This window comes from Falco cherrug, chromosome 6 (genome assembly GCF_023634085.1).
Source record: "Falco cherrug isolate bFalChe1 chromosome 6, bFalChe1.pri, whole genome shotgun sequence".
Lineage (NCBI taxonomy): Eukaryota > Metazoa > Chordata > Aves > Falconiformes > Falconidae > Falco > Falco cherrug.
In genome coordinates, this window is record NC_073702.1 from 61,119,295 (window position 1) to 61,134,332 (window position 15,038).

Sequence of the window (15,038 nt, forward strand, 5' to 3'; positions counted from 1 at the left end):
TTAAGAATAGTTAGCATTTGGAAAGGAGGAATTTGAGAGTTTGATTTTGTTCTAGTTTAATTTCATGTCGTAATGTATACTGTGTGTGTGATTCTCCGACAGAAAACCTCTGTTCATATTTCTTTTCAGGCTATGCTTCTAAATCTTTTAATTAAATGTTTTGTTTTTCATGTGTTGAATGTGCTTTTTTTTTCCCCAGTGGTATTTACAGCAACAACATACATATAAAGGCAAAGCTTTCAGCAGGAAAATTACAATTAAGAAGTATACTGTTCTACAAGATGTATAAGATTTTCATGACTAATACAGCATTTATGCAGTCACATTCATAATAATATTTGGTGTCTTAAGTGTATCATGAAAATATACCAGACTGTCAAAGTAACTTTCAGAGTGCCTGGGTGGTTTTTTCCTTATGATGTAACAGATAACCAGAATGTCTTTTCTCTAACACAATATTATTTCATGTTTGTAGGTAATATATGCTTTGAACACTAAAAATGATGAACATGAAGCTGCTATCCAAGCCCTTAAGGATGCTCATGAAGAAGAAATTCAACAAATTCTCGCAGAGACCAGAGAGAAGATCTTGCAGTATAAAAGTAAAGTTGCAGAAGAAATGGATCTCAAGAGAAAGATCCAGGTTTTAGAAGAGTCACTGGAAGATCATAAAAAGATGAAACATCAGGCGCTGACAGAATTTGAAGCCTATAAGGATAGAGTTGAAGATATGCAGCTTTGTGCAGAAGCTCAGCATGTCCAACGTGTAGTGACCATGTCAAGAGAAGTAGAAGAGATCAGAAAGAAATTTGAGGAAAGGCTACGAAGCTTCATACAATTGCAAGTGCAGTACGAGAAGGACAAGCGTACAGCTCTGGAAGACTTGAGAGCTGCCCACAGGCTTGAGATTCAAGAACTTCTCAAGACTCAGCAGAGTCAGAATGCTACTTTAAGTAAGGGGCAAGAAAAACTAGAGGAATTGCATAGACTGGAGCTGGAAGACTTGAACAGTAAAGTTGAAGAATTAAGGCTGGAAAGAAAAAAACTCATTGAGGACTATGAAGGCAAACTCAGCAAAGCACAGTCCTTCTATGAACATGAACTTGATTCTTTGAAAAGATCTCAGCTTTTTACAGCAGAAAGCCTACATGCTTGCAAAGAAAAAGAAGTGGAGCTAAGAAAAGAATTTCAAAACCAGGAAAGTATGTTACGGAAGAATCTGGGCAAGCTTAAAACTGAATTGCAAATGGTTCAGGATGAAGCTGCTAGTCTACGGGAAAAATGCCAAAAACTTCAGGTGGCTCTTGGTACAGCAGAAAACAATGTTCAGGTGAGACTGATGATATGTTGTTCCCAAGACTGTGAATTTTCTTTTCCTATTTAGGCTGTCTTTCCATGAGGCTGGTAGATTGAGGTGATTAGAATATGTAAACTTAATTTTCTGTCACTCATATTTGACTATAACCTTCTACTTTTTTTATTTATTTGTAAGTTTATGTGTTTAATTTTCCCAGACTGAATTAATACTACTTTATATTCCAGTATAATCTAGAAAGCCCTACGCAGGGGGAAGTTTTTTGGTCTCCTTCCTTTCAGCTGTTCATAAACAGAACTTGGTTGTTTGAGTCATGCTACCCAAAGTGTAGTATACTCAATAGAATACTCAAAACCATTACCACTTAAAGAACAGACAAAAAAAAAAAATCCAAACCCAAACTAAACCTGGTTCTCCTCCTGCCAAAGAAAGAAAGGGGGGGGAGGGGAAGGAGAAAAGCTAAGCAATGTCTTTTCATCAGGTCTCCACAGACGTTGATCCCTCTCTCCCCACTCCCCCACCCCACCCCCCCAAAAATAAAGGATTCAGAGAGGGAGGGAAGATGTTGATAACTAGTACCATTTGAGATGCTATGCTGACAAGCCAAAATGCTTACTAGAAGAGTTGAGAAACCACTTATCTAGACTGTACTGTTTCTTGCAGAAACATATTTCACAGAAATGTCATACAACTGGCACTGTAAATACAATTAATGTTCTGTATGCAGTGCAGTCTTGCTTGTGGAGATCATTAGTGACCACCTTGCCTAAAGATGTTGGGTGTTAAGAAAAGTTTGTAGGAGGTAAGAAAAAAGATGACTTTCTGAATGTTTCAACTTTTTTATTATAACAACTTCAATGATGTTTTCACAAGCAGTAACCAAAATACTGCACACATTTTCAGTATGTACTGGTTTTGGCTGGGATGGAGTTAGTTTTCCTTGTAGTAGCTGGTATGGTTCTGTGTTTTGGATTTGTGATGAAAATGGTGTTAAGTCAGGTATGTTTTAGCTATTGCTGAGCAGTGCTTGCACAGAGCCAAGGGTTTTTGTGCTTTTTGTACCACCCCACCAGTGAGCAGCTGGGAGGGAATACAGCTGGGGCAGGTGACCCCAGCTGACCAAGGGGATATCTATATGATGTCATGCTCAGTAATAAAAGGTGAGGGAAGGAGGGAGGACGTTTGGAGTTACAGTGTTTGTCTTTGCAAGTAACCATTATATGTGATGGAGCCCTGCCTTCCTGGAGATGGCTGAACACCTGCCTGCTGATGGGAAGGAGTGAGTGAATCCCTTTCCTTTTGTGCACAGCTTTTGCTTTACCTATTAAACTGTCTTTATTTCAATCCATGAGTTTTCTTGTTTTTGCCCTTCTGATTCTCTCCTCCATCCTGCCAGAGGTAGAGAGCGAGTGGCTGTGTGGGGCTTGGCAGCTTGCCAGGTTAAACCACAACACTGTTATTTAGAAACTAAAGTTTCTTGTCCCTAAAGAAGGACAAGACATCCCAGAAATGCAAAGACTGATTTTATTTGGTTAGCAGTAGGACTGGATATGCTGGGCTTGAAGGAAAAGATTCTGCTCAGTTTTTGGTAGCTGTGCCGAGGCCCGAAGAACAGTAATTTCTGTGGGTAAGCTTTAAGTATCTTGTCTTTTGCATTTGTAGTTACTCTCAAGTTTTCAAAGCCAGAAGTACTTAAATGTGATGGTCATAGTAATTTTGGACACATCATTGGGTAGAGCTGAGATGAGCCATGAGCTTTTCCCATTTACAGTCTAATTACAGCCCAACTTTTTGACTACCCCTCTTTCTTGTGTAAAAGCTACAGGCTACAGTGAAAGAAGACTACTGCTTTTATGAGATAATACATTCAGAACATCTTTTTCGTTTCCCAAGGGGCCTTTCAAAAGTTCATTTTCAGCTCTGTTCAGCTGGCAAAGTAGAACCCTTGCCTTTCAACTGACTACACCAAGGAAGTGGGTTTCTTGCAAACCGCAGCAAAGAGGAAATCCACTGTACGCTGATTGTTCCTGCAGTAAGGGAGTGAGTTCCTTTTGGTTCCAGAGAAGAGGAAGAGCCTAGTACAGTATTCACAGCAGATTTAAGTCAGGTCCTACTCTGATCATCATGGATGAGATGATCAAATACATAATCTCGCCACTTCTGGTGTCCATGTTTCATTACATGCCCTGTCCCGTGTTTTCCCTGATTCTATTTCTTGCTTTAGTTTCTGAAATGACCCTTTACTGTTCCAGTGACTTGAATGGTGAGATATCTATCTTTACTTTTAAAACAGAACAAGACTTGCTTTTCCTTCCTGCACGGCTGAGAACGCATCAGCATCACACTACCAAAGATATGTTATTATGGATCAGTACATCAGAGTTGAAACATATTAGAAGTTTGATTTAACCAATTGACTGGCTCTCATTTTATGTTATCAATGTGTAGCTTTTTTTGTCTGTGTCAGTACTAAACACTCAGGGATGGAATGAAAGACACTGTAAACTGCTGTGAACAGAGAAATCTCAGATAACAGAAACAATGTTTCTCAAGTTGGCCTCCAAACTCTGTGGACCATTCCACTGTTTTTATTTTTTGTATACCTTTTTGAATATTGTCACACTTCTCTTACGCATTCTCGTCATGCCGTATAGCCAGTATCTTGATGCTTCAACAATATTTTTGGAAAAACATATAATGCAAAATGAATGTGGTGGTAATATTACAAGATTTTGGCTTTTGTATGAATAAAACTTGTTTGCTGAAAGGTCTTTTCTGTACATTTTAACCTAATGCTCATTTAAATTGTCACACAATTGTATATAATGGTAACAGACATTATACTATGCTTCCTCTAGGTTCTTCAAAAACAGCTAGATGATGTGAAGGAGGAGGAGATGTCATTGTTAAGCAAACACAAAGAAGTGGAAAGTGAGCTGGCAGCTGCTAGGGAGCGCTTACAGCAGCAGGCCACTGATCTTGTTCTCAAAGCCAGTATGTATGTCAGTAACTTAATCTGGAAATTAACTTTTTCTTCTAGCCTTTCTTTTTTTTTTTTTTTTTAGTAATCTTGTGTGGGCTTAGAATGCCTAAAGACTGTTCTATGCTGTCCATAAAAACTTCTGACAAGTTTGGGTGGTTTTTTTTAAACCGCTTTGATACCACGTGCATTGTACTTAAGACTCTTCTGGTTGTGTGTGTACTTTTTTTGTCTGAACTTTGTATGGCGTGTTTCCAGGTTTTGGAATTTCTTGCCTTAACTGCACTTGTACAGAATGCTTCTCCTGTGTATCTGTTCTACACATAGTCGCAGAGACAGGCTTGGTGTTCCTCCATCCTTTTTCAGTTGCCGTGTCTTTTTGCTGAGTTTATGGTATTTTGCTTTACATCTGCTGTCAGAAGACTTGCAGCTTATTGGATAATAAATCTTTAAGTGTTTTCTTTATAGCAGTTTTCTTCACTTCTCTGTGCTTGTTGGCATATGGAAAGGTATAGAAAATAGTTTTAAGACTTGGCTGTACACATGTGTGTGTTCCCTCACTGGCATTATCTCTCTAGTAAACTATGTAGTGGTAGGGCGTGGGTCCAAGTGCTTGAACTTGGTTAACTATACTGTAGGTAGGATTGTAGGCTAAAAATAAGCCCCTGGCTTATCTTTGGCCTTGTTCAACTAAGTCAATTGTAGAAGCACCTGATTATTTTCCACACAAATTAGCATAAGCCCAGGGCCCTTCCCAGAAGTCAGTTTGGATAAGATTACTTTGTTTTGAAGTCTGGGACGTTGCCAGACTGTGCCAGTCAGCCTTAAGGACAGACAGTGCTTCACAGCAATAACCTACTAATACTGCAATGGTTTACTATAGTTTTATATAGTATAAATATTTACTATTAATGTAACACTACTATCTGGTTATGTATGGCTTAGCCCTCAACCTGGGTATGTGAATGTGGCCTGTATCAAGGCTTGATTTCTGTCCTTCAAATAATGAAGCTGTTCATACGGAGGGACTGAGTGTGTCTGCCACCTAGGAAAAGTGGCATATATGAGCTAGCTAAGGTAAGGACTAGGAATAGCCTAGGCTATACATTTGGACGATATAGAGGCCAGCAGGTACCCAAGACTTACAAGGTCCTACTGGATGTAAACAGCTAGAAGGAGTAGGCTTGCTGCTGAGAGGATCTCAAATCATGGCTTTCAAATGGGAATCTGACCCTCCAAAAAGTGGCTTGTGAGACACTCATAGAAAAAAATCACAACATGAGACTGTTGAGGGGGGAAAAAACCTGTTCTCATACACTTTGTACATTCTTGTTTCTTTCCCTAGGTGGAAGCATGGGAGGGGGGTTCAGTAGGCAGCCCCAGATTTAGTGGAAATAAATATCCAGGCGGGTTTTCTGCATTATTGATGGTGTGTAGCCGGCTAACCTATGAGTCCAGCACTGGGCTTTTCTGGTATTGAGGTTTTCAGCTTTACCAGAAACTCAAGTGTGTCCAGCTGAGCTCAGTGGTGCGGTCAGTAGCATGTATTTGCTTTACAGCATGTTGCTGTGCAACAAGAGCCAGGAGCCCCGTTTACAGTGGTGCCACCAAGCCATTAGCATGTGATGTAATTGGTTACCAGCTTGTTTGGAAAAGGTTTCTTACGCTGGCCCACTGCCGTCTCCTTTTGATTTTCAGCTCACACTTGGAAATCAAAAATCCTGCCTGAAAGAAACTAAATTCTTGTACTTAATTACCATACAAAATGCTTACTCATTGTATTGGAATTTGAGAACACTGTATTAAGTCTGTTAAGGAAAATTAACATTGTCTTCTATTTTTACTGAGTTTCAAACTTGAAAGGAAACTGCTGCGTTTCATACCTTCTGTGTAGAGCATGAGGAATGGGAAACCTGTGTTGTGTGTTGGCATTGCTAGGACAAAAGCTCTAGATCAGTGTGTGCATCTGTGCTTACAATAAACTATGCGTGTGCATAATGCTTCCCGACAGATTTGAATTTCTAATTGTTCTCCTTGTGAGAACACACTAAAAACTGGGTTTGCAAATACATTTCTTAAATAGCTGAACTTTTGAAACAAGGTGTTTTTTGAAACATTATGGAGTTAAGCATACCAGTTATCTTAATTTTTTTTCCTCTTCAGTTTTCAGTTTTATCAAACAAAAATGCCCAAATCCAAATGATCCTTGAAATTATTCAGAGCTTAGCACAATTAGAGATTAGCATTTTCATAGACAATGCAAATCATTTTGGAGCTTTTTTAATCTTCAAATTCTATTATGTATCCCGCTGTCCTTCCCTTCACATCAGTGTTCACAGGCAACAAGGGCTAAAACAGTTTCCTTTTTTTTTTTTTTGGCACATGTTGCTTTAACCTCAGATGGAAATGAATCAGGAGGCTCAGTGGTTTTGTCTTGTAAGAAACAGTGACACAGTCCACTTTCTTAGCTTAGGAACTTAAATTGAAAAACAGTACTCCGTTAGTAAAACTCGTATCACTTTTGAAGGTTATAATAAAATGATAAGGAAAAAAGGTCTCACGAAGTTATGACTACAAAAATAATAAATTTATTCTCAGTAAACAATACAGTTTCTTATCTGGATGCTTTCTCTGTGTGAAAATGTTAAGGATCTCTGTGTAATCCTTGAAATTCTGTTTAGTTACCACTTTGGTTTTTCAAATGGCATATTTCAAACATGTCTAGGTCATGCAATTTATGAAAGGGTTAATAAGGTCTTTCTATCAAAAGAATCCACTCCAACGTGATGCTTCTACAAACATGTTAAAGTAATGGGAGAATACTCCCTTTCTTGTTTTTTCAGTTGAAGAGCCTTAGGAGCACCCTCTCAGTTGTTCAATTGAACAAACCTAGGCGCGTTCTCTTTTCCTAAGTAGCCATCTAGCCTCTCCTAAGGCTCTCCAGAATAACAAGGGTTTCACTGCTTTGGTCAATTAGCTAGTGGTAGTATTTTCAGTAATACAGATATAAATTAAGAACAACAAGGACAAAAATTTCTTAAGTCATAAACTTTTTTCCACTGGTGATGTGAAGGACAGATGATTATACTGTCTAGCTTTGTAGATTTTTGGGTTTTTAAATATACATATAGAAACTAAAAGGAAGCCTCTAACCTGCAAGGATTTAGATCCTACTTTACTATAGAGAGAATGAGTTCTGTTAAATCGTAGTCATCTCCCTATAGCAAAATAAAGTGTAATGCCATAAGTTTTACATAGCTTTAGCTGCTATACCTTGCGTGCTGGCTAAATTATGAAAGATGTCAATGTTCTGCTTTCTGTTGTGTAGTTTGCTGTGGGGTAAAAATGTGCAGTTTTAGATGGAGTAAGTTCTTCAAGACGAACTGTCTATGTTCATACTATTGCCTACCTCCTGCTTTCTCTGGGAGTCAATATGCAACCTTGAACCAGAAAAACTGAAACTAAAGGAATCCCAGCACCAAGCGCTCTACTGTGGCTGGATATTTTACATTAAAACTAAAAAAAGGAGAGGAGGGGAAGTTAAGCTTTGCAGTGTATATAATGGAGATCCATATGAAAGCTTCCATAGAGTTGTACTTCTAGAAAACGCTGAAGTGTGAATGTGTACTTCAATTACATGAAACCAATGTGGGGTTTTAAAGAGCTGTTTTGTTTTTAGGTCACATTGGAATGCTTCAAGCTACTCAAATGACTCAAGAAGTTACAATCAGAGATTTGGAATCAGAAAAGTCTAGATTAAAGGAAAAACTATCCCAGCTGGAAGAAGAAAGAAATTTATTACAAAGCAAAACACAGAGTCTGGATGAGCGACAAAGGCAGCAAATTCTGGCCTTGGAAAAGGTTAAACAGCTTATTTGCTTTAGTTGTATCAAAAAAAAGACCTCAGATTCTCAGGAAAAAGTGATTGTTTTAATTTTTGTTTGATATGACTGGACTAGTACCAGCAGTAGTATGTTCCAAATATATCTCACGTAGCACCATAGAATGACTAATGTAGAATGTAAAGTGAGAGTAGAGGGAAGTCAGATTAGATGCTATTCAGCTGCTTGGGGATATATTTTAGCAATTTCACTTTAATTTATGACCTTGTGTGTAGATGCCTAGTACCTAAAGTATCTCAGTAAGGAGAAATGTGAAATGGTTAAAGAACAACTTTAAAAAAAACTTTCTCTGAAAATGTGCTGGACGTGTTTGAAAATACTGAACTGAAATTTTCTATAGGCTTTGACTTTGGTACCTGACTGCTGTTTCCCCAGATTAAATAGAGCAAAAAAATAGATTTTATAAGGATATATTGCTTTGCATGGATATACTGAAACTATGGTTTTGGTTATTGAACGACTTAGTGCTCAGTGTTTGCTCAATTTTTTTTTTATATGGAGGCTAATTTTTGTGCATTTGTTATCAGTAATGTTTTTGGGGTTTTTTTTATTCCTACTGTTCAGATAGTATTTTTTTACCATTTCATAGATTTTTTTTTTTCTGTCATTTATAGAAAGTAAATGAAGCGAGGGAGACACAACGTGAATATTATGAGAAGGAGCTGGTAAAATTGCAAGCAAGATTAGAAGGAGAGGCTGCGCAGTTAAAGGAGGCTCATTCCAAGACCTTAGAAGAATTGGCATGGAAGCACCACACTGCAATTGAGGCTGCGCACAGTAATGCTAATAAGGATAAGAAAAAACTGCAGATGGTAGGTTTGTGTTTTCCTGTTAATCAAGTATATTACAAAAAGCAAATGTTACAGTTTGAACGTTGTAGTGCGTGGTTTTGTTGCATGGCAAGTTTTATTTGGAGTTACCTGCAGATCTGCTGGACCTCTCTGAAGAAACTACTCAGTCTTTATTAAAATAATACATATCTTGCAAGAAAAAGAAAAAAAAAAAAGAGCATTTGTACTGTCACTTCTCTGCATACAGAAGAGAAATTCTCAAACTACTTTCTTTTTGAGCATAGTAGGTATGTTTTCATGGGTTTTGTGACCCATATTCAGAAGGGTTGGTATATCACTCAAGATCAGTTCTTCTGAAGGAAATGAAAGATTATGTTACTCTAATATTTAAAATTTTCATAAACAGTCCAGAAGTACATTAAGATACTATATTAGTACCTGACTGAATGTATACTCAGAGGAAGAAAACAGCTGTTCATAACTTACATCATAGAATTATGCTTGCTGTATATTGACTATCTGTTTATCTTTAACTGGAATCCTGAAACTGAAAGGCTTTTTTGGTTCACAAAATTGTCCTTTTCTTTGTTGGGGTAAATGACAGGACCAATTCTGAATTATTATTTCCTAATCTGATGTATGTACATTATACATATTTTTTACCTGATAGAGTAAATATGGGATAAATATTAATTATTTAATTTAAGGCTTTGTTATGCTTCTCTGGTGTGTTTCCTGTGAACACACCAAGAAACACAGCTGTAGTTAGTGATGTGTATCTTATATCTTTTTTTAAAAAAATCAGTATATTACTAGTGTGTTGCTCTGTAGTTTTATTTTGAATAAATCCCAAAGATTTTTTCATGCCTCCCAACAACGAAAGTAGTTCTCTGAGATATATGTGCATCTGATCTTTCAGGCGTACTTTCTTTGTACCTTTAACGTGCCTATTATTAAAACAAGGTCTCCTAAGGGTTTCTGGGAATATTTTTCTTTTACTCCAGTAAGATGTGGGGTCCTTTCTGTTTTCTGTTGTTTATTAAAATCATGTAGAGAATAAAACAAAGGATATCAGGAAAAATTTGTCTTTAAAACATTAAATTTATTAAAATAGGGAACACCTTTATAAATATGAGAAATCTGAAGCTTGATTTTAGGAAGGGAAAACCCAACTATGAAAAGATATCAGGGTCAAGATCTCGGTAAATCTTAATCAGTGTATCGTCTCCTGTCAAACCTGTCTCACTAAGCACATGTTGTGCTGTTTGATTATTTCTTCCTTCAACTCTTCTCCACATTTGAGACTGAGTAATTCAATTTAGTATGAGGAAGAAGCCAGGTACAAGGAGTCTTGTAATAGAGGACGTGAGGACTTAGTGGGATGGGAAGACTTGAAAGCCATCTAGGGTTTGAAAGGCTTTGAAAAAAATGGAACAGAAGAGAATTCTAAAAGTGAGAATAGGAGTCAAGAAATAGCTTCAATACATCTCTTTGCTTCAGTTTTTCCATCTAGAAAATGAGCTGTAAAAATGGCATCAGTTCATATGAGGCTTGTGAAAATAGTTGCTAATAATTTTGCAGCACTGCACAGCTGTAATGAATGACAAGTATCATAGAAGAACTAATTACTCAGTTATCAGAATAGAGTCTGAATAGCACTAGTGAAATTTTGCAGACAGCAGACTTCACAGTGTGAACAAGAAAAATTGAGCAAGTCTCTATTAGCAAATGTCATCTGTCCCACCTGGTGGTGGATCTGGGCCCCCTGAAGAAAACATGCACTTGATGAGTTACACTTTCAGTAATACCTGGCTATACAATGTAACCCTGTTTTGTCACTGTTCAACTTCTACCACAAAGAGACTGTTTGTACACAATCTCTCTGCACACACAGCAGTTTAGATGGAAATTATTTATTGCCTATTGCACACCCTAATGGAGTGCTAGAACTAACCAGCTACTAATGTGCTTACCACCCCCAGCAAAACACCTGGGGAGTCCCTGCTTTTGGATGAGGAAGGGTTGGCCTCCATTGCATCTTTGAATGAGCTGCATGACACCAAGTTGCTGTCTTGCAGATCCCTGGTTTTCCTTAGAGTTTTATATTCTTCATGACAGTCTTTGCTCTTAAATTCTTGAGTATTGAGTCTCCCTGTCTGCAAAATCCTACCAACGCCTGCAGTTGGATGTTTTGTTTCATGCATGGCTCTGGTCTATGTGTTTTTATAGCTGTTTCTGAGGTATTACTGATTTTCTCAAATCCGAGCCCAGGGCTACGCAGAGGTGCTGAATTGATGCCAAGACTCGCATTGCAGCTGAACTCCTAAGAAGGGCTTAATAAAGGAGCCTCTGTAGCTGCATAAGAAGACCTTGAAGTCTCATATAATGTGGCTCTGGAGCACCTTGCTTTGCAACTTGAATTTTCTTCGAGAAGGCTTTGTGGTGTAATAAATTATATTAGTCTATTCACTGAAATATAAATAAAACTCTTAATTTTAACATGTTTCATGTTAAGTATTTTGTGACAGAAATTCTTCTTCTGAAAATATATTCTGAATATTAATGTATAAGCTGAAGCATAAATCTGTAGTTTTCCTTAAAAGAAAAATGTTTCTAACAAATACATATACAACACAGGCTCATGTAGCAGAAATAAAATTCATCCAAGAGGGGAGTTTTCAAAATTTGGCTATTACTCCACAGAGACTGAAATGAAAACAGAGATATTTCTTTCTTCATATAGTTGAAGACTAATTGTTGTTTTTCTTTCAGTTCTACATAAATTTTGTAGAAAGGGTGTGGAGCTTTTTTGTTTGTTTTAACAGCCTGAAAAACTTCACAAATCTCAGTCTGGATTTTAAGATTTGCTATTTTCTGTGAGGATTTTGTGTAGGAGATAACTGGGTAAAAGGCTGAAGGATAAGCATATTATTAGCATCATTTTATAAAAAGTGAATTTCTGCATTCTGTCAGCTCAGATTGAAAAACTGTGAAAGTAGATATAGTTTTAATGATTTTGATAATTAAGTGCAAAGTGAAACAAGACAAACAGGACTTTATTCTCATTTACTAGATTTTGTGATTAATCAGGGATGTTAGATTAGATAAACTAGGAAAAAATGTCTGTTGTAAAAGGAAATAAATGTTGTTGTTTTAACACTTTATCAAAAGGATAATTCTTGGTTGAGATCAGGAATATTTATGTCAGGAGGAATAACTTTCATGTGGTACACCTGTACTTTGTGATGAATGTATGGCAAGTATACAATATTTTTTTTCATCCTTGTTTCTGCGTAGGAGTTGGAGCAGCAGTTTGAGAAGGAGAAACTGCATTTGGAGGACGATAAGAATCAGCTCCGACAGCAGCTGGAAAACCTGAAGGAAGAGCTAACAACAAAACTGACTTCTGCCAATCAGGAGGTAAGGGCTAACTTTAATTGTATCGGCTAATGGTTCTGTGTACTAAACTGCATTTCATCAGTAATGATCTTGTGCTTTGTACAGAGCTAGGGCTACACTGTTTGGTCTGTTTAATACCTTATTTCTTTTTAAAGTTGAGTATTCTTCAAATGTGGTAAGCTACTTGACTGCTTCTAAGCAATGATTTTTTTGTCCTTTACAAAATAAACTAATTTTTTTATTAAATTAAAAACAAAATTAAAATAATTAAAATTAACAAAGCAAAAGATATGGATGTACAAAACAGTCGATGTAAAAAGCTTTTTTTGTTTCAACTCTGCTTATCTTCTCATTAGGTAGACAGACCTCTACACAAAATATATCAGGAGACAGAGAGAAAACTAACTATTTAAACCCATTATTTGGTTAAAATTAACATACTGTAAATTCTGGTCAGCTTCCTGACTTACAGATGATCTTCGTATATTTCCGTCAAAAGATGACATGAAATATCTATAGTAAGACCTAAATCATTTGCAATGTTTTGATATATGCAATTAAGTTAAATCTTGTATCTCAATACAGCTTTAACTTTTTCAGTTTGAAATCACCACCTTTTCATAATACAATATTTTAACATTAGAAATAGATTCTACTGATATCAGAAATGATGTGAATAAGCTGTAAATAATATGGTCAAGTTTGTATTCATAAACCAATATTCATTTTAATGCATAAATAAGCTTGTAATTGTATAGCGACAAAGGGGTTAAAATGTCTGAAAGATCATATAGACTGTTCTGGCAAGAAAGTTGCAAATCTCTGAAAGGGGAGCTGTCCTCCTTATCTGCAAAGCAAGCTGCCCTACCAAGGAGATAACGGGACAGCAGGATGGCCTTGAGTAAAATTAACAAGGAGTATTGTAAAAACCCTGGGAAAGATTTCTACAAGTCTGCCAACTCATCACTTTTGAGAACTAAGGTGAAAAGTACACCATGAGGCCTCCCATAGACCACTGCCCACATTCTAAAGACCCCGGCCCACAATTTTTGGAAGAATCTGCGCAAGCGTGAAAGACTGATAAGCTAATTAGCATACGAAGCGAGGGTAGGCGGGTTCAGGTGATGAATATGTATAGGCATTAATGGAATATTCATTGTTTCATTATATAAATAGAAGATAATCTGCCCCTCTGGGTGTGTACGATTGGTGGAAGGATCCCCCGTACACCCGGCGCCGACAATAAAGAATACTTAATCACTAAGAAATTCTGAAGACGTTCTTTGAAACAGAAACAATGATAAATCATTTTCTGGAAATTTTGCCTTGTTTCCAGAAAAGTATGAATCGGATTCATTGTTTAAGCTATACATATGATTTCACTGTGTGCTTTAAGACAGACTTAAGCATGAATTTAAGCAGGTTTTTTGCAGTGGTACTTTTCATTACAGTTTCCTATACTGTAAAAGTTCTGGAGATGGCAGGTGTCTGTCTAATTCTGGTGGCTTGCAAATTGTACAAATGTTAAACTTGCTTTAGAACAAACCTGCTCGTTATTAATAAATGAGAAAGATTGCCCTTCTGAAAGTGAAAATTATTGTTATATTAAAGTATATATTTGTGTTAATGTTGTATATCTTGATATATCGATATATATCAGTGTATTACTTTAATAATATGCATAACATAATATTTAAGATTTTAATAGAATATTATATTCTAAAATATATATTCTGAAAGTATATCTTAGTTTAGTTTCAATATGTTTATGCTTTCATAGTAGTACCTGTGGCAAATGAAGAGACAGGATGCTGTTTGATACAAACAAATGTCGATTTATTGTACAGAAGCACGAGTTTATATATACTTTCAGAAGCTGCGCGTTTTAAACAGTTGGTTCTTTAAGCATTGCATACTAGGCAATCCCCAGTTGGTGGTTAACTACCATCAATTAACAGCAAGGTGTTACCTCTCCTTGGTGCCATCCATCCCCCACTCCCCTATGCTCTCTCAGCATGACTCATCGTGTTAATTGTTGTGTCTATTCACACTCCTTGTCCTCCCAGGGTTCGTGACCTACAAAAGAGCACATTCCCCTCAGCTAACTGATTGTCACGCATGGTCCTAATTTCCAGCCCGCTCCTGCAGTACCTACCAGTAGATAGATAGATATGCTAGAGAATATATACTACCAGAGTAGCTCTTTAGAGCGTCTTTAGAGCTCAGCATCAGTCACAAGTGCCTGTTGAACAGGAGACTGTACTTCTTTCTGATAGTTGAGAGTGCCTTTGTCGGTACTTCTGACTTCGGAGAAGGTGCAAATGGAAGGTGGTGGTGCTCTTGTTCTTTTAACAGTATGTTTGCTTACATTCAAGTTGGAGCAAATATGATGTATTTGCTATATATGTGAAGAAAATCATACACAGGTTTATTTTTCAGTTCAAATTTACAGAAAGTTTAGTTATTTCTTTTTAGCTTTGACTTCTCTGTTGTATGTTAACTTTCCTTCTTGCTGGATTAGATCTGAGAGCAGTGCTTTTGTTCTATAGTCATTCAACACTGTAGGCTTTAATTTAGTTAATCTTTATTAACTTTTCTTGAAATTCATGAGTAATAAACTTGCTTCTTCTGTGAAGGAAGTAACTTCAAAT

At 36.9% G+C, this 15,038-nt stretch overlaps 1 protein-coding gene across 9 annotated transcripts in view; it reads left to right on the top strand.

Moving 5' to 3' along the window:
- Positions 1–15,038, top strand: part of FAM184A (family with sequence similarity 184 member A) — a 77,223-nt gene that overhangs the window by 26,451 nt on the left and 35,734 nt on the right. For all 9 annotated transcript variants that reach the window (XR_008732725.1, XR_008732726.1, XR_008732724.1 and 6 more), the window contains exons 2-6: positions 476–1,330; positions 4,174–4,309; positions 7,975–8,156; positions 8,812–9,009; positions 12,286–12,408. Coding sequence is in view for 6 of the 9 variants with exons in the window: in XM_055713444.1 (XP_055569419.1) it covers positions 476–1,330; positions 4,174–4,309; positions 7,975–8,156; positions 8,812–9,009; positions 12,286–12,408 (1,494 nt within the window). In the remaining 3 variants the exon portion in view is untranslated. The remainder of the gene's footprint in view (positions 1–475; positions 1,331–4,173; positions 4,310–7,974; positions 8,157–8,811; positions 9,010–12,285; positions 12,409–15,038) is intronic.